We start from the raw sequence: 17,461 nt of genomic DNA, 5'->3' as shown, positions 1-17,461 counted from the left end.
TAAGTAAAATGTTTAAAAATATAATTAAATATGTGTATATAAAAAATCACTTATTATGTGTTTCTTAAAGTTGTGTTAAATTCTTTTCCGCAATTAAAAGCTTTGATTTGTTTTTATTGTCCTTTTTTGATTGCCTAAGGTTTTTAAGAAGATACGAAACCAATGTCAATTTTGTAAATTATGTTCAAAATCCCCTTGATGATTTTTTATTCGTTTTTTGTTTTTAGAGTTTGAAGTTCCTTTCACAAACCGTGACCCGAACATTTCTTGTTTAACAACACTGTCCATATTGCAGTCATCTGTTCGTGGCGTTTGTTGTTGTTGCCTCTGCCCACTAATTAGCTTCCCACCGGTTGCAATGAAAATAATTGCTTACCTGGTGCTCCAGGCCCTCGCCATTGCCCAGTCGGACGCCTCCAGGTCCGCCACATCCGAACGGGTGACCATCAGCGAGTGCCCTGGCCGCAGTGTGCCCCAGATTCGGGCGGAGGCGGCAGAATTCGAAATCTCGCTGCTTTTCTACTACGTGTCCTGGGCAAGCGAAGCTCGACAAGCACGTCTGGTGTACAATGGACTAGCCCACTACTATCAGGAGTATGCCTACTTCGGGGCCATCGACTGCTGGCACTTGCAGTGCAACTGCAGCCGTACACTTATGCCGGCTCCCGGCGTCGTTGGAGCAGGAGGCTATCCGGACAAGTGGCCCACCCTGGTGGTGCGCTACGGTCAGAGGCAGATGCTGCAGTACCAGGGCGCGTGGAGCTTTGAGGAACTCGCACGGTTCATGAATCATGTGCTCCAGCCACTGGATCGGGCACACAGTAGTCAGGAACTGGCTGCCATCCGAAAGCACTCGGATGCAGTTGTTCTGGGCCTGCTGGACTCGCCGGACGACCGGGCCTACAAGACGTACCTGGCCGCCGGGCTGCGCTGGCTGGAACTGGACCCAGAGAGGAATATCCGCTTTACGGTGAACTTTGGCAGCAGCGCCAAGAAGATGCTCAAGTCTCCGGGGGCCAAGCTGCCCCAGTTCGTGGTCATCGACAGCCGGAATGGAGTGCATACGTTTAATAGCACTTCCGCGGAGTGGAAGGCAATGGACATTCTGCGCTGGGTACGGAACACACTTAAAAACTCATCGCTGTTCTCCAATGGCTATGGTACTCCCATGACCATCGCCATGAAGGCGCGCCATGTTCCCGTGCTGGCCATGGGTGTTCGAATGAATCAGTACCACCATGCGAGTGTCATGGGCGAGGAGATGGCCAGCGCTCAAAAAAAGCAGTCTGAGGGATGCGAAGATTACTGGAACACAGTGATGGAACAGCCTGAGGAATCTTTCTCCCATTTGCTAGTTCCCAAGGAGCTGTTTCGGGAATCTGTTCAATCTCACACCTGCTATCCCGCTTGGAAAATAAACAGAGTCACGCTAAAGAACTACTACCGCATCAACAGGTACCTTGACTACATATGGAGACAGTACTCGCACCAGAATGACCAAAGGAAGCGAATGGTACCCCAATTGCTGAGGCTGCACTCTAGAAATCTTTGCTTGGCTCACTCGCAGCATGGAACGCCGGCCATGAAGATCGGCATTGCAAAAATGGTAACCAAATACGGACAGCTCATTTGGCAGCACTCGGCAGAGAACGCCGCTCACAATCGATCGCTGGGCGTGGTGATCTTCGATTCTGTGAAGTATAGAGACTATTTACATCAGCTTGGCATTCAGCAACATCATCAACAGGTCCAAGTGTTCATCTTGGATGCGGCTGAGGAGTCCTTGTATGTGATGCCACAGCAAAATACCTTCTCGTATGTGGCACTTAAAGATTTTATACGGAAATTTTACGCCAGAACTTTGCCAAGGATTCACAAGAATGCGCCTGCCACTAGAGATTCTGCGTTCAGCAGGCAATACAACAGGCAAATGCTGCTTCAGGCGCTACAGCGACAGAATGCCACCAATGTGGTATTTATGCATCGTCCGGACTGCGCTTTATCAGGCGTCTTGTCGCAGGCGTTCCTGCAGGTTTCGGCGCTACTAAGCAGCTCCGAGTTGCACTTTGTGCGCTTCGACAGCCAAGCGAATGATCTGCCCTGGGAACTGGCCATGCCGATCTCCCCCTCACTGGTGGTCTTTCCCCGGGCAAAGCCCACCGAATCCATGGTGTTTCCCACCGATGTGCGGATCGATGTCCAGAGCGTCTTTGCATTTGTCATAGCCCAACTGGAGCCAGAGCAGCAGGTGCGTTCGGTCCTGACCAGCTGCAGGCGGCGAATGCGAAATGTGAGGAGCTGCCTCGACTTTGCCCGCAACCTGGTACTCCAGCATGTCAGCCAATACCTCAAGTTCTGGGAGATCTATGAGCGGGAGCGGGACGTCATCCTGTCCCATCTGAAGGAATTCAACGACCTGCACATGTCCATCGAAAGCAACATTCGATTATAGCGAAATGCCTCCGAACTAAATCCTTAGTTAATACTTACCGTTGATAATTCCAGGGTAAGCAGATGCCTACCCGCTATCCTGTAGCACGTAAGTCAAGTTGTCTCTTCATAAGGTATTTAACACTCATATTTGTATCAAATAGGAAATAAACAAGAGGTATAGCTGTCGATTCAATGTCTTTATTTAATATTCGTCAAATTAATCTAATGAACAAAACAATAACGGGGAAAATATGGCATTTCAAAATAAAATGGATTCGAATTTTTGCTTCATCAACTGAGACGATCTTTGTTATTAGCAAGTTGTTTATTTATGCAACATCGAAGACGCCAGGCAAACAATTATTTCACGATGCCCTTGAGCATGAGGGCATTTTGCATATATGTATAAGCTTTTTCTTATCTGTAAATGAAACGAATTTACTGAGGAGTGGAGTTTGGAAAAAAAATTAAATTCATTCTGTGCAAGGAAAGTCCACAATTCTAATTAATAAGGAAAAGTTGTGCCAAATGCATGTAGCTGGCATTTACTTGAGCAAATCGAAGTTTTTGAAGCAAGTTCTCCGAGTATAGAAGACATTTCCTGATTTCTCCCTGGTTCATACGTTTGAATACATTGAGATCCTTGTCCAAAAAGAATTCCAGCCTACCAGCTCGCAGATGATCCACCAAATGGCTCCACATCTCCACCAAAAGAATGCCAAGGTCCTTTTCCCAGTCAACCGTTTCGATTCGATGGAGCAAGACTGTTTTCAACATGTAGCTAGACAAGTGAGGCAACTGCCTAGCGTGGGCGTCACGTAATCCCTTCATCAGTCGTAGAACATTCTTCAAATTTTGCGAATCCTTCATCATTTCGCGCTCCAAGTGAGGAGCACAAACCATGAATGTGGTTTTCGATTTACCCTTCATCTTTTGCGGAATTGCGAACCAAGGGCAATTTTTGAGAACCTCAGCAGAAACTGGGGGAGTATTAAGCGGCCACTGCCATCCAGTAAATTCGATTGCCGGCACCAAATCAAACGATATCGAGCGACTTCCACTAGTGGCTAAGATGGTGTGGGCACAACCATATCCTTCAAGTGTATAGCTTAATTTATAGACTCGTCCACCCGTGGTCGTAAGTGTGGGCTTTGACCGAAATACCTTATGAAACGCATCGCGCAACCAATCTTGAAGTTTAGCACGGTTCACCCGTTGGGGCTGCGTTACCACAGAACCCGCCTCCAGGTAGATAAACCCACTGTCGATTGGTTTCGGCGTAATGGACAACGGAAATTCGAGTATCATGTGCATGTCAAATTCATCGGGAACATTTATCTTGACGCGATCCAAATAGCTTCCTAAAATAAAATATATGAGTAAAAATGTATGTATATCACCTCTCCACAAATACATAATGACTTCCTGAACTTAGCTTAAAGATAACACCGTATGTAGTAAATATTGATTTCATACAATTCTGTCGCCATAAAATACATTTCTCTACAACTGAAACAGAAAGTTAAATTTTTCCAGGAAAAAATATTTTTTACGCGCCAAAAGTTTGTTTACGCAAAAGCTTATGTTATAATGTGGCTCTTGTTAATTTTTTTCTCCCGATATATGTAGCTTAGCAAAAGAAACAAACTAAGTAATAGAAAAAATATTTGTTCTCGATTTCTTTGTAACTGGAAATTGTTGCACTTTAACTGTAAATTATTAACTTACCGCCCAGACTAAGACGGTCGAAAACGTCGGCAAATGTGTCATCCACCCGTTTTAGTTCGTCAATCACATAGTTTTGGATTTCCTCAGCGTCTTTTGTATATTCGGCGCGCTGTTTATCAGGAATTAACAATTTCTCCAAAATCGTTTGCATATGCGTAGCGAAACTCATTTTGCCGCGACCGGCAGAAATATGGTAACTGCGTGGAAGAAGCATCTGGAAGCAAATGCTGAGGCTCTTTCTGGGGATCCCCTTTATATGTCCCTCCTACGGTCGTTAGGCATCACTGGTTTTTTGTTTTCTCCTGTGGTGAAAACGGTTGTACACCACACCCCCGCGATTGCCAACACTGTTTTAGAGATGCTCCAAAACCACCAGAAATGTCCGAAAAAGTAAACCTCATAGATCAGGCGACCTACACCAACCTGAAAGCACGAGACAAGGACGAGGACAAGGATGCGACGACCAAGATCATACTGCGCAGCTCCAAGTTCAAGAACAAGCACAGGAAGCCGGAGCAGCAGGCCTCGCTTCTGGACTTTGTAGTAAAGCCGCGACCCAAGACCCAAAGGCAAATCAAGGCTAGGAAACTTCAGAGGCCCCATTTACCTATAATAAACAGTAGTTATATAGTAGGCAAACCCAAGGGGAAAACCCGAATTGACCCCAAAAAGAAGATCACCAAGTTGAAGAGATCCGTACGAAGTTATCGCACCTTGAAGAAGGCGGAACGGGACGTCGTGCAGCAAGAGCCCGAGGAAGAGATCCAACCGGAATCCATTCCTGTGGAGCAACAAGTCCTGGAGCTATCCCTCGCTGAAATTCCCACACCCAAAGTCAGTCCACAAGGAGAGAAGATACATTCCATACATTCCCGGCGTTTTAGAAGGTATGCTGCCCCTACTTACACTTTTTGTGAAAGATAAACATATAGTATATATTCCCCCGCAGCTATTGTGACAACTGCACCCGCCCTCTGCTCAAAGAGTTGACCCTAAAGTTGCTCAAGGATCTGGACCGCTTCCAGAAACGCGCCTTTGCCAAGAACGAAATCAAGGCTCGGGCACATCCCCGCCTGGTTTTGGGCTTTCGAGAGGCTCTGGCCAGGTTGAGGATCAACAAGGTGAAACTGTTGATCCTGGCCACAGACTGTGAGATCTGCCCGGGTGAAAGTGAGAAGACCAATCGCTTGGAAAGCAATTGATAATAATATTCCCTTTAACAGGTGGTCTGGATGAGACGATAGAAGGTCTCAAATTCCAGTGTCAGCAAGGAAAAGTTTCCTACTGCTTTCCTATGGTTAGAAGAGAGCTTTCCCATGCCCTCCAAAAGCGGGCACAGATCTCCTGCGTGGCCATCTTAGACTTTGATGGAGCTAATGCCACTTTCGCTAATCTTCTCATCGAGTTAGAGGACGCTCGTGTCGAGTACAAACGCAGGACTGCTTTGTGAGAGTTTATTGAGTGCCAAAGACTGAAATAAATGTGCTGAGAGGTGCACCAAACATTGAAAAAAAAACATCCGAGTAACCCTTAGCCTGTCGGAGTCAGCATGGTGGTGGTGGTGACCAGGTCATGTAGCGTGGAGCTGCCATTATCCATGTCGGTGGCCGCGCCAACCAAGCCGGCGGTGTCATTCAACGAGTTAAAAGTCTGTATGGCCTCTTTGGCCTGCTGGGCGGCCAAATTAAACTGAATCAAGATGATCAGATAGCTGGTGATCCCGCCACTCACGCCATACAGAGTCTCCATGTCCAGTGTAAAGAATCCACAGGCGGAGAAGTCAACGGAATGGTTGAGCAGCTTTAGTGACAGGTGGTTCACTATTTCGTAGAGGAGATTATCATCGGCCACCACACCGCACTTGTGCAGACTGATACCAGTGCGCTTGGAAGCCTGCGAAGTCTTCCAGCTCAGGTAGATGAGATACACACACTTTCCGGACGTATAACTCAAGGCTATGACCGTGATAAAGGGATTCTTGGCGGAACGGAAAAGCGATGGAATCGATTGAAACTGTGTGGCGCAGTAGAGGAAATACAATTGAGCTGTAAAAATGAGAAATCCATAGGCCATTAGCGATAGGATGGGGTAGCTCCATAGCTCGTTCATGGCTTTGCCAATCTCGCAAATCTCGTCGTGCACCTGGCACAGGTTGTTCAGCTTATCCTCAACCTTGGCGGCATTTCCCAGCTCGCTTTCGCGGATAATGTTCGATGCCAGGGGATGAGGTGGAGGTTTACCGAAAACAGCTTCAATTGGCTCACCGAAAGAGTTCATGGAGTGCGCCACTGGTGCCACCTTATTTCTTCCCGAACCAGACACCGAACTCTTGCCAATGGAACCCATGTCCAGGGCACCCAGCTCCTTATACAAATACTCCAGATTACTGTCATACTGCGGCGGTTGGGAGCTATCTAGAGGAGGTGCCAGCTCCTGATCGCCGCGTAGCCACAGTTTATACTTCTCGTGCGTGGCCACCAGCTCCTCCAGTGTGGCATTGATGGCCTCGAAGCGTTCCTTTAGCGCATAAAGCGAAACGGCAAACCAGATCTTGTCCAGCGTATTGATGAACGTCGGAATGGCGGAGACTACCCACAGCAACGACATCCACTGGCTGTAGTCCACCAGCTTGACGTAGGTGGATACCAAAATGGACAACTCAAAGATGACCGTCATGATGAGCATGATCCGGATGCGCCGACCAATTGTGCTGTTGTCCATCACACAATTCTCCTTGTAAAGGCGCTCGTCCACCAGGCGAATACGCTCGTAGAGCTCTCCAATCCTGCCCTGGTTACGTAGGGCGGTCAACTGGTCGGTAGCCATCATGATGAGACCAATATAGGTCAGAAACAAGCCTATCACGAAGGTCAAGGTGCCTGTGAAGAATAAATACCAGAGTTATAGGTACACCCCTTCCCAGTTTCATGCTTCACTGACTCTGCGAGGCCTTGAGCGAGCGGTCCTCCTCCCCGAAGGAGTAGATTAGAATGTTGTAGAGCACCACGTAGACCACCAGAGTACATAGCATGTAGATCATGCCACTGCGGGATTTCTCCAGCAGATTCCTACTGCGAAACTTCTCCAGATCCTGGGGCAGAATTCCGGCTATCTTGGATATGAAGAACAATTGCTGAAACTGCTGCAATAGGGGTTGCACAGTGTCCTCCGTCTGCGCCATGTTGTTCGATGGATACTAAAACCTGAAATGACCAACTCTGGCCAACATTAAGCTATTACCTGCAGCTTGCACTTAGCCTAATTAATTGGCCCTCCGTCCCACAATCGATACTATCAACATGGTCTATCTACGGCGCCATATTCGGTGAACTCCATTTATGGATAATAATATTGCGGATGAGCTGACTTTTTGTTGTTTTTATTAAATGGGGAATTTGCCTGGGTTTTATATGGAACATTTGTATTTAAATTTAAAGCCAAATGTACACGGCATTGTTTATTTTGTATGCTAATAAATTTTTAGAAAGAGAAAACGTTAAACCTCCCCATTGTTTGTCAGATGTTCATGTCTTGGGGGTTGGTAATGTTATTAAAGCTTGATTTAGTTTCTCTTGCGACGTTCGTTCTGTTTTCGCTCCTCCTGCAAAATAATAAAGATAATTACTAAACTGCTCCCCCAAAGGTGCCAAAGCATCGTAAATATAGTTTCACAAGCAGCTAGAAAACTTTGCAAAAGGTTTCTTTCGCAGTTCCCGGAAATAAATATACTTCCCACAAGTGGTTTTAAATAAGACCTGAGTATCCTAGCCGGACTTTGTGAAAGTATACTTATTGCCCATGGCTGCTCGAAATACCGTTTGAAATGGTTTTTCACAGCGAATTTCAAATTGGAAAGCTTTTGCAAAGTGACCAGCAACTGTTCGAGGATTATCTGATCGAGGTGATTCGCCCGATTCGCTTCGGCATGAATTGCCTTAAACCATGAAGGTCTTGAGCTGAGTGAGGTGGCTATATAGCAAGTGATCGGTGAAAGAAACCCCTGCCCCGAGAACCTACCTTTTGCGTCAGGATGATCAGCAAACGGCGGAACATGCTGAGCACATCGAAGAACAGATCTAGAGCGTGTTGCACCACATCCCGGTTTCCATTCCGGCACTTTTCTACTATGTTCTGCGTGTCGTACACGATGAAGGCAGCCATCACGAAAACACCGACGTAGAGTTGAGTCTAGAAAAAGGAAAGAAATCGTATCATTAAATTGGATAATAGCGAACATAAACATAAACTAATGCGATTAAGGGAAAAATATGTTATATGTTATGTCTTGGTTAAAGTTGGGTTTCCAATTGATATGACAACAATTTATTTAAATTGGATTTTGTGAAACTACAGATGTGCTTGCGAAATAAAACTATTTATAAACTTTAGAGCGAGCTGGTAACTGGTAGCTGGGACCTGGGTGTGCAGCTAAAGAAGGCAAGTTGACTTTCAGCATCAACGAAAGGGAACTTACCACTTGGACAAAATAGGATTTGAAGACCATGTTGAAGAGACTCAGGAGAGCCATGGTGTTTATGACGCTGACCAGCATCCCGCCCAGGTAAAGGTACTTGCCCTGCTCGGCCAGCAGAGCGGCCAGGGAAAGCGAGATGAAGGTGACGAAGGTGCCGGTGAGAGCCGACAGGATGATAGCCGGATTGATGCTGCATATGTAGCCGAGGAGCGGTCCCAGGGTCTGTCCAGAGCAGAAGCCAAAGGCATAGAGCATGCTCAATCGTGTGTAGTAGTTTTTGCCGTCATCCTTGTAGAAGTGCAGGCCCAAGACCAGGATCAGAGTGGCCACCGCCGCCAGGACTCCGAGATCGAGGAAGTCGCGCATCTGGAGCAGGGCTCCCATGGCCGTGGCGGCGGCAGTGCTGCCCAGGACCATGTATACCTTGGACAGGTGCTGGCGCACATAGGGCTCACTGGGGAAAATAAGTAGGAGGAGTTGGTCTCATGAGTATACCAAAAGTTTCAAGGCCCATCGATCCATTGGGCCGATGACCAACTGTTGATGTGGTCGGATACCAAAACAACACGTCAGTGTGACGCACTTGGACCCCAGACTTTGGGGTGACCCATCGGCATGTAATACTTACTAACGGTCCCCGAGGCCGTTCATAAACGTCTGGAAACGGTCGTGGATGTGACTCGCAGTATCTGCCATTGTGGTCTTTCTCGCACTTGCTGTTCCTTTTTTCCGGTTAAATTATACTTTAGCTTGTCGATCAAACGGAGGAGTGAATGTGAACTGTTGGTTTCGAAGTTTTCAAACTGACTGTTTACTTTGCAGGGCCTACTTGGTTCCCCTTTTTTGCCTTTTCTTTCTGTATTTCACAAAAGTTTTCTTTATCAGGTCTGTGTTGAGTAATTCAATACAAATTGGCCACTAGAGCTGCTCGATTGGCTTTTTACCGCTAAATTGTCCACCTTTTACATTGCTCTGCGCAGAATTTCATAAATAATACTTAATAATTGACGCCCACAAAAAGTCCTGGAAGGTGCAAATATAAGTATTTCAATTTAAATTATTTTACAGAAAAAATTGTTTTACCATTTATTTCGCTTAGTAAGATTAAGATGTATATTTTTTTTTAGCTATTTAAGTCTAAATACCGCCAACACTGGTGATAAGGGAGTGTTTTGGCTTTTTACCTGTGTTAGTGTTGGGTAACAGCCGAATTTCCGGAACCTTCGAGACTATTACGTGACGTGTGGTTCAGTTGCGCGCGCTACCTTCATTCCATTTGAAAAGTAACGAAGTTCGAAACGTCTTAAAATATAATTTTTTATTTTGCGCTAAATCCAAACAAGTCAAATGACGTATTTTGTAAAAACATAGTGCAATGTTATTTGTATTTTATAAATCATAAACTATGCGAAATTGGTGACTAATATATTGTTGTTCATAAAACAAGGGATCTCGATAAAGGTTACAGCCTATAAATATGGGTCCCGTTCGAGTAGGACAACTTTACCTGCTTTGGCATGACTTAACAGACAGTATTCGTTTGCATTATATCATATGTAGTTTGTTCATCAAGATCACAATCACAGTTTAAATTGTACAAGACATCGTTAAGCTCATAATACTCATAACACCTCTAGGCTCTCGCTTTGCGAAGAGTTACAGGTACTTTTTAAATCGTAGGCTTGCGTTAACAGAGGTGTAATTGTAATTCAGGATTAGTGCGACATGATCTTAGTCGAGCATCGTTTACAAAATGTATGTACAAATAAAAAGTAAAGCTATAATTTAAAAAAGTAAAATGTAGATGATACAATAGGAGGGCTAAGTTGTGTAAAATGAGCCGCGAGTAGTACAGTATCTCGGGGGGAACTTGGATGACTTTGTTCTTTTTTAGGAACCTATGTTAGGAACTAACAAATTCGAGCGTTAGTAAAGTTAACTACGCTAAATGCGGTTAGGACGTGTTTATAGAGTAATTTAGTCTAAAAATCATGGTATTTGGGCAAAAATCACTCACTTATTCTATACAAATTTCGGATGGGATCAGTCGTCATTTAAATGCTACAATTTCACTCACACTCAGTCACAGGCACACAAGTATGATCGACTTAAATTTATATGGTAAGTAAAAACAATATAAAACAAATGCATCGAAAATACAACAAAAGAATCGCGTAATCTTTGAAAATACATTAGGGCTAACGATTTCCAGCCTCAGTCGGCGAAATGATTTTGTTAATATAACAATTTCAATATAAATTGCACGCACAAGTGCAATAATTTTTGGCATTTTTTACATACAATTTTGTTGTACAATTATAAATTCATTAACTAATAGGATTAGGTTTGGTTTTTATAATAAGAGTACAAGAAGACACACAATGCAAGACAGTTTTGGTGGAGGTTTTTTTTCTGGAACAATTCTTTTTTCATACGTTTATGTTTTATTAAATAAACCGAAATTTTAGAGTACAATAATATTGAAATTCTGCTGCGAAGACGGCGGTGCAGGATTGCTAGTGGTTTGTTGTTTGATGATCCAGTGCCCATCAGTGTCTAAAATGTCCCGCGCTGACTGCCCCTTTCAAGTCCTCCATCGATCCTCCTGCTGCTAACTTTGATGTCGGTTTCACTGCTGCTTAGAGTGCTGGGTTGAGAAGTTGAGGAGGTCCAGAGACAGTCCCCGTCCGTCGTTGGTAAAATCTTGTCAGCATTTCGGCTTATTATAGTATGTCTAGGAGAACTATGATGTATGCCATATTCATATCCTACGTATTGGTAATGTTAGATACAAATCGAAAATCTGTTAATTGTGGCTAGCTTGTCATCCCACCAAGCTGCGGCTTATTGTTTGTTAATAGAGTGTGTTTAGTATATCTGTGTTGCATCTTTACTCTTGATTACTGAATCCACTGGCGCTGCTCCTATCCTCCACTTGTGGCAATCAATGCCGGGAACGGTGCTCCTCGCGCCTGTCACGATCGCGCTCCCGCTCACGGTCACGGTCCCGATCCCGGTCGCGCCGCTCCCTGTCCGATGATCGGTACCTTTCCCGGTCCTCGTAGTACCGCTTTGAGGAAGGTGCCTCTGCAGCCTCGGCGACAACTGGCTCCGGTGACTTTCGCGGACGTACCGATCGGCTGTTGTCGGAGAATGGGATTAAATTAACTATGGGTTCACATTTAGAATTAGAGATTAATTCGCTTAACTGTTTTCTTATTTGGTTGCAAATATTTTTATATAACTAATTTAAGCTTATTAAATTTAAATTAACATATTTCCAAAGTGCTATTATTTAACATTTAATTTTTTAAAATTGTTGTTTTGAATTACTGAAAGTTCTATGCAAAGAACTGCAAAGGTCACACATAATGGTTTTTTCTTTAGAAAATAAACCGAGGTATACACAATTTGTATAATGAAGTAGAGTTTTTACATGGACCGACAAAAGCAAACGTCGTGACAATTTAGTATATGGAATTTTTCTGAATTTTACTGCAAGAGTAAAAATATATAAGAAGATTGATCGTAAAAACATTTTTTTTATAAAAATGATTGCGACAACAAAGTTATCAAATGTAGGATAATGACAAATTTATCTGGATCTTTCGAATGAGACAGCGAAGCGAATTATATGCAGTCGAAATTGTTTTACCTGTCGTCCCTGTAGTGATCTGGAGCTTGCCGTTCCCGTTCTCTGCTGCGTGACCGCTCCCGGTAGCTACTGCAAAGCCAATTAAATTTTGGATATTTTTATTTGTACTTTAAATACATTCGAACATTGAGCTTACCCGCCATCCCGTTCGCGCTCGCGATCCCGATCGCGTTCTCGCTCCCTAGAACGCTCGCGATACCTAGACGTAGATCGCTCGCGTCGCTGCCGACTGCGATGGGATCGCTCCCTGGACCGCGACCTTTCGCGCCTGTTGTAGCTCTTCGCCTCAATGCCATGCAACGTGTCCTGCAGCGAGCTGATCAGGATTTTGCAGCGCTCGTCGTGCGCTACCTTGGACTGTTTGATCAGTGAAATGGCCGTGACCAGCGTCTCGATGGCGCTCGAATATTCACCAGCGGCCGCATCAGAAACAGCTCTGAAATGGAAGAATAGGATTAATAAATTTGCATACAAACAGTGACCGAAAGCGTGAACATAAAACATTTTATCAAACTTTTGTGTTGTTGTTTTTGGAATAAATGGATTTGCTCTAAATATTTATCTATGCGCATGCATTTGCAATTTTCATACCTACTGCTGACTTTAAAGATATGTTATCTGTCCATTCCTGTTATCTTTTTTACTGTCCATATGGACCTCTTATTACGGACCAATTTTTAAAAGATAATAACGTTATATCAACTTAATGTTTATAAAACTATTTTATGTTAGTAATTCTGTTAGAAATTATATGTTTCCAGAATCGAACAGAATAAATTAATTCACATGCAGTTTTCTATAGCATGCAAGAAAATGTCGGTCTTTGCACCCACCTGGCGATCGCTGAACTGCTGACTGTGCGATTTCTGCTCATCACCTCCTCGAACTCCACCTCCGTGAGTTGCGGACCCATCTGCTGGGGATCGGGGAAGGGACCCGGTGGCTTACCCTGCGGTGGCGGCCAGGGACCTCGCGGACCATGCTGGGCGAACTGGGGCGGCGGTCCGTGCTGCGGCGGCATGTTCATGCCCTGCTGCGGTGGCATATTCATGCCTGGCTGCGGACCGGGGGCTCCATGGGGCGGACCACCCATGCCCGGATGCTGGGCAGGACCGCCGGGTTGGTTAAAGAACGCCGGATTCACGTGGGGTGCGGGGGCGCCGTGTGGTCCACCCGGACCTGGCGCTGGGGGAAGGCCTCTGGGCGGTCCCTGCGGCGGGAAACCACCGTGCATGGGCGGACGACGCCAGTCGGGACCCGGCGGACCCCTAACGGGCATGCCCATGGGTCCTCCTTGGAACTGCAAAGCAGAAAGATATGGATTAGTTACTATTCTCAGATACGAAAACAGGATCTAGGCTATGGAATGAGTTGGTGTTGCATGGGCTGATCTGTGGAATTACTTTAAATGTTCTGAATACATCGCTTAAGACTAAGTTAACTAAGGTTAACTTAAGTTTTGTTAGTCTTTATTTATCTCTTTCTTTTTCTTGCTTCGTTAGAGTATATAGTATGACAGAGATTATAGGAGGACTCAGTGCTTTAGGGATTGTTACCATTGGTCGTTGCGGCGGTCCGTTCGGTGGACCTGGTCGTGGTCCGCCTGGCCGCTGACCTGGCCATTGGCCCTGCGCTGACGGATACCGGGGTGGCGGCTGTTGGTTGCCCATGAGCCCGCCTTGCGGATGCATCGGCGGCTATATTAATACATATTACGTTTTTTGTTGGAGTAGTAGTTGTTGTTGTGGGGTAGAAGTGTGCGTAAGCGTTGTCAAAGACATGGAATAGAACATAAATCGTAATACATAAACATTTTATATAACAATAGCTGGGGATTTTACATTTACAAATACTAGTAACGGATACAATTACGGAATTTAAATTAAAAGTTAATCTTCTTTGCTTGGAGCCAGAAAGGGATTGTATGTCTTTCAGACTCTCGATTTCATTTAATTACAATGGGGTTTTGTCGATTAAAGGTCTAATAGGCTAAAGTACAGAAAATATAAAGAATACAAAATTCTTAGGCTGAGAAGTGCTACAAAAATTGCTCTGAAATTACTTGTAAATACACCAAAATAAAATATAGAACTTAAAATCATAAACAACAATTTTAGAAACTTAGTTATTACGACAGTTTGAGTTTAGTTTATAAATAAACAAAAGAAATATGAAATATATATCGAGTCGTATATTAATGTTTTCTAATATTAAAAACTTATTTTGTACGATGGCTGCAGTTTAATTTATAAAATTACAAAATAAACATTAGAAATAGCCGCAAATTTAGATTGATCAACGGAATTAGGGCAATTTCTTTTATAAACTATACATGAAGTCGTATAATTAGGGTTTCTAAAGTTACTTAGGTAGGAAAATTTTGCATTCAGAACAATTTTAATGAAAATCGGAAAATAATAAATGTGAAGAAATGTAGAAACAAAACAAAATAGAGCCGAGCAGTATTTCTACGAACAATGAGACCTATTAGGGCAATGCGGGGGCTAGTGAAATGGCTACACACCTGCATGCGTGGTGGTCCGGAGTTGGGTCCGCCCACCTGGGGCACCTGCGACATGTGCTGCGGCCGGTACTGGCCCGGCTGCATAATGGAGTTCATCCCACGTGGCGGATGACCTGGCGGTCCTCCTCCCTGCGGTCCACCTGGATGTCCAGAGGGCATTGGCCCGCCGCCCATGCTGGGGGGTGCAGGCCCCCTTGGCGGTCCATTCTGCTGCGGTGGCGGCACCGGACGTGTCTTCTGCAGACTCTCAAACTGGGTGAGCGCCTGCTTGCTGGGGTACGTAACCACCGGCGCCTGTCCGTGCATCTCCTTCTTGGGCAGCTGGTCGAGCACGGCACGCAGACTGGACTCGGATCCCAGCGAGATGACGCTGAAGCCCTTCGACTGGCCGTTGGCCCGGTTCTCAAAGAACTTCACCTCTTGCAGGTCATTCACGCCGATGTCTCGCAGCGAGTTGGCGATATCCTGGTCAGTAGTCCACCAAGTGAGATTGCCTACGTACAGCTGGTACCGCCGGTTCATTGTCGGAGTTAGGCTACCACCGCTCTGATGGTATACCCCATTGGGACCTCCGGAAATGCGTTCTCCGGACTCCCCGGAGCCTGGTCCGGCGGCTCCATCTGCGGAGGGCGTGCCGCCGCCCCCGCCACCGGAAGCAGCCGCCTCGGTGGGACCGCCTATGTCATCGTATAGGTCCACCCCATCACCACCAAATTCGTCCTGTCGGGAGCAAGGAAAGAGATTAAGAAATGTGGATAGGAACTATAATCTTGCGTATTCGATTTAAGTCCCATGACGGTTTTTTTAAGCGACCGCTTTGCATGTTTGTAAAGTAGGATGGATCAATGGCTTTCTAAAATAACCGGAAATTTTAGGAAAGTCTGTTGTCGCACAATTATATTTATTTTAAAAGTGATAGTATGGAAGGTTATCTAGTTGCATAATATAACTAGCATTTAAAGATAACCAATATATACATTTTTAACAAAACCATGTGTACGAACATTGCAAGAAATAAATAAAATGGGGTTAGGACTTTGTTGAAAAAGTAAAACCTGGTTATACATAAAACCAATATTTAAGAACTCCATATTTTAGTATCCTTTATCCCTGAATTCTCCCATCAAGAAGGAGGGAAGGGGGATCTTTAGTTTTCTTGTTTAAATCGAAATATCAAAGATCTTTTGCTTACAGCCTCCAAAGATTAGATGTTATACAGGCAAGATAAAAAAAATCTGGGATACCGTTTGTGTGACTCCTCCTAAGATAGGCTATGTTGAAACCAAGGCTTAAACAATAGTAAGTTCAAGAATATCATATCCCTTGATATGTAGCATTCCACCCCCTAACATTTTTCTTTCGCACATCGATCCACCCTAGTGTATACATACACACGCGCCCTGCCAAGCGACTCCTTTAGTTTCGGTGGCTTACCTGAGCCTGCCCGGCAAAGTCCTTGTCCAGGTCCTCCGCGTACAGATCCAAGACCACGTCGGCCATGCTGAGCCGGGAAAAGTGCTCCTCCTGGGCCTAAGTACTGATTTTTCACCGCTTTTCCAACTTTCGCACGCACACAATCGCACTCGGCACTCGTTCCGTCTCTGTCGCACTCGCACCCGCGCCTCGTACAGTTTTCAGAGCAAGCCGGAGCAGAAACCGGCGTGCTGCTCCTCGCTTTTCCGGGGGAATCGCTCCCGCTGATCAATCAGCTCGCTAATTGTGCAATTGCCTTGGCACTCTGTCGTCCGATGGTGCGAAATTCAAAACTATTTACATTCTACTCGTGCACAAACTATTCTCCCAATCTTGCGAAAAAATTGTCAGTAAAATGGCGGCAGGGATGCAAAATATGTCAAGATATCAATATTCGAATAAAAATAAATATTTATATCGTGATATTTTTTCACCGGATATATCGGTGTTATCGGTATTGCCGCTGTCACGTAAGTGTCAGCAAACGTAAGAGGCACGGATGTGGAAAATACATCAAAATTGTAACATAACTGTATTTTGAATTAAAACTAATATTTATATCGTGATATTTGGGGTCTTTTTCAAATCACTGAAAAAGGAATTTTGGTACTAAAATGTATAGTTTATAAAAGTAAATTGTCACGTAAGTAAAGCTAAAGGTTGCTGTCTCTGCTAGGCTAGCTTCGATTGTATAGCACTTAACCAAACCTATCGATCGATTGCTAGCTAGAGCGGTTTTTCAAATTCGAAATTTATACTTTCTTAAAATTGGGGGAAACTAGTAAGTTGAAGACCAATCAACCGCTGTTGTTTATTTTAGCTAAGAAAAACAAACTTTTAAATAGTTTATATAAGTATCATGTTATTTTTGATTTTTAACAGTCTCCCCAATATTCTTATTAACTGAACTTAAATGGTCGACATCAAACAAAAGCCTACCATAAATTTCCCTTTTAATTTAAATTATTCTGAGTGGTTAAAAATATAACTTCCAGTAGACCACCACCGAGCACATATTAATTTGCATAAATTACAAATCCTGTCCAAAAGATAAAGCCATGTACAAATTACATATGCCGGCCCAAATGGATGCTGACCGTGTCACTTGCACAACTAGACAGCGCACTTGGCCAAAGCTCCAAATTTAGAATTTAAATATAGCAATTAAGCTGAT

General features: G+C 44.5%; 5 protein-coding genes across 6 annotated transcripts; 2 read left to right on the top strand and 3 right to left on the bottom strand.

The window, feature by feature from the left end:
• The first annotated feature begins 288 nt into the window (after positions 1-288).
• On the top strand, positions 289-2,621 carry LOC108013196 (thioredoxin domain-containing protein 11). The gene has a single exon (XM_017078905.4). The coding sequence runs from the start codon at positions 359-361 to the stop codon at positions 2,450-2,452; it is 2,094 nt and encodes a 697-aa protein (XP_016934394.2). The 5' UTR covers positions 289-358; the 3' UTR covers positions 2,453-2,621.
• Positions 2,618-4,397, bottom strand: LOC108013198 (cyclic GMP-AMP synthase-like protein). Its single transcript, XM_017078907.4, has 2 exons — positions 4,162-4,397; positions 2,618-3,794 (listed from the first exon to the last, which is right to left on the bottom strand). The coding sequence occupies exons 1-2, from the start codon at positions 4,373-4,375 to the stop codon at positions 2,935-2,937; spliced, it is 1,074 nt and encodes a 357-aa protein (XP_016934396.2). The 5' UTR covers positions 4,376-4,397; the 3' UTR covers positions 2,618-2,934.
• A 112-nt stretch (positions 4,398-4,509) lies between these two features.
• Sbp2 (SECIS-binding protein 2) lies at positions 4,510-7,662 on the top strand. Its single transcript, XM_017078908.4, has 3 exons — positions 4,510-5,048; positions 5,111-5,331; positions 5,385-7,662. Exons 1-3 carry the CDS (start codon positions 4,540-4,542, stop codon positions 5,609-5,611), a joined length of 957 nt encoding a protein of 318 aa, XP_016934397.2. The 5' UTR covers positions 4,510-4,539; the 3' UTR covers positions 5,612-7,662.
• Positions 5,603-9,524, bottom strand: Gr66a (Gustatory receptor 66a). The gene is made up of 6 exons (XM_070996759.1): positions 9,264-9,524; positions 8,636-9,089; positions 8,179-8,349; positions 7,727-7,762; positions 7,102-7,357; positions 5,603-7,040 (listed from the first exon to the last, which is right to left on the bottom strand). The coding sequence occupies exons 1-6, from the start codon at positions 9,329-9,331 to the stop codon at positions 5,692-5,694; spliced, it is 2,334 nt and encodes a 777-aa protein (XP_070852860.1). The 5' UTR covers positions 9,332-9,524; the 3' UTR covers positions 5,603-5,691.
• A 1,503-nt stretch (positions 9,525-11,027) lies between these two features.
• On the bottom strand, positions 11,028-16,666 carry Cpsf6 (cleavage and polyadenylation specificity factor subunit 6). Of its 2 annotated transcripts, XM_017079250.4 has the most exons (7): positions 16,249-16,666; positions 14,815-15,534; positions 13,847-13,987; positions 13,124-13,590; positions 12,427-12,726; positions 12,291-12,359; positions 11,028-11,775 (listed from the first exon to the last, which is right to left on the bottom strand). In XM_017079250.4, exons 1-7 carry the CDS (start codon positions 16,312-16,314, stop codon positions 11,580-11,582), a joined length of 1,959 nt encoding a protein of 652 aa, XP_016934739.2. In that variant the 5' UTR covers positions 16,315-16,666; the 3' UTR covers positions 11,028-11,579. The 2 variants fall into 2 exon arrangements, with proteins under 2 accessions (XP_016934739.2, XP_036670603.1); XM_036814708.3 differs by lacking the exon at positions 13,847-13,987.
• Between the last annotated feature and the right edge of the window lie 795 nt (positions 16,667-17,461).

This window comes from Drosophila suzukii, chromosome 3 (assembly GCF_043229965.1).
Source record: "Drosophila suzukii chromosome 3, CBGP_Dsuzu_IsoJpt1.0, whole genome shotgun sequence".
In the NCBI taxonomy this organism is placed as follows: domain Eukaryota; kingdom Metazoa; phylum Arthropoda; class Insecta; order Diptera; family Drosophilidae; genus Drosophila; species Drosophila suzukii.
This window is presented reverse-complemented; position numbering and strand designations above follow the sequence as displayed.

Bases quoted from the DNA above. Each gene is read 5' to 3' on its own strand.
- Gr66a (XM_070996759.1), bottom strand. From the start codon at position 9,331: ATGGCAGATACTGCGAGTCACATCCACGACCGTTTCCAGACGTTTATG. The intron at 8,350-8,635 runs GTAAGTTCCCTT...TCCTTTTTCTAG, and splicing joins AATCCTATTTTGTCCAAGTG to ACTCAACTCTACGTCGGTGT. The intron at 7,041-7,101 runs GTCAGTGAAGCA...TATTCTTCACAG, and splicing joins CTCGCTCAAGGCCTCGCAGA to GCACCTTGACCTTCGTGATA.
- LOC108013196 (XM_017078905.4), top strand. From the start codon at position 359: ATGAAAATAATTGCTTACCTGGTGCTCCAGGCCCTCGCCATTGCCCAG.
- LOC108013198 (XM_017078907.4), bottom strand. From the start codon at position 4,375: ATGCTTCTTCCACGCAGTTACCATATTTCTGCCGGTCGCGGCAAAATG. The intron at 3,795-4,161 runs GTAAGTTAATAA...ATTTTATTTTAG, and splicing joins CGACCGTCTTAGTCTGGGCG to GAAGCTATTTGGATCGCGTC.
- Sbp2 (XM_017078908.4), top strand. From the start codon at position 4,540: ATGTCCGAAAAAGTAAACCTCATAGATCAGGCGACCTACACCAACCTG. The intron at 5,049-5,110 runs GTATGCTGCCCC...ATTCCCCCGCAG, and splicing joins CATTCCCGGCGTTTTAGAAG to CTATTGTGACAACTGCACCC. The intron at 5,332-5,384 runs GTGAGAAGACCA...TCCCTTTAACAG, and splicing joins TGAGATCTGCCCGGGTGAAA to GTGGTCTGGATGAGACGATA.
- Cpsf6 (XM_017079250.4), bottom strand. From the start codon at position 16,314: ATGGCCGACGTGGTCTTGGATCTGTACGCGGAGGACCTGGACAAGGAC. The intron at 12,727-13,123 runs GTGGGTGCAAAG...CTTCCATTTCAG, and splicing joins AGCAGTTCAGCGATCGCCAG to AGCTGTTTCTGATGCGGCCG. The intron at 12,360-12,426 runs GTAAGCTCAATG...TTGGCTTTGCAG, and splicing joins GAGCGCGAACGGGATGGCGG to TAGCTACCGGGAGCGGTCAC.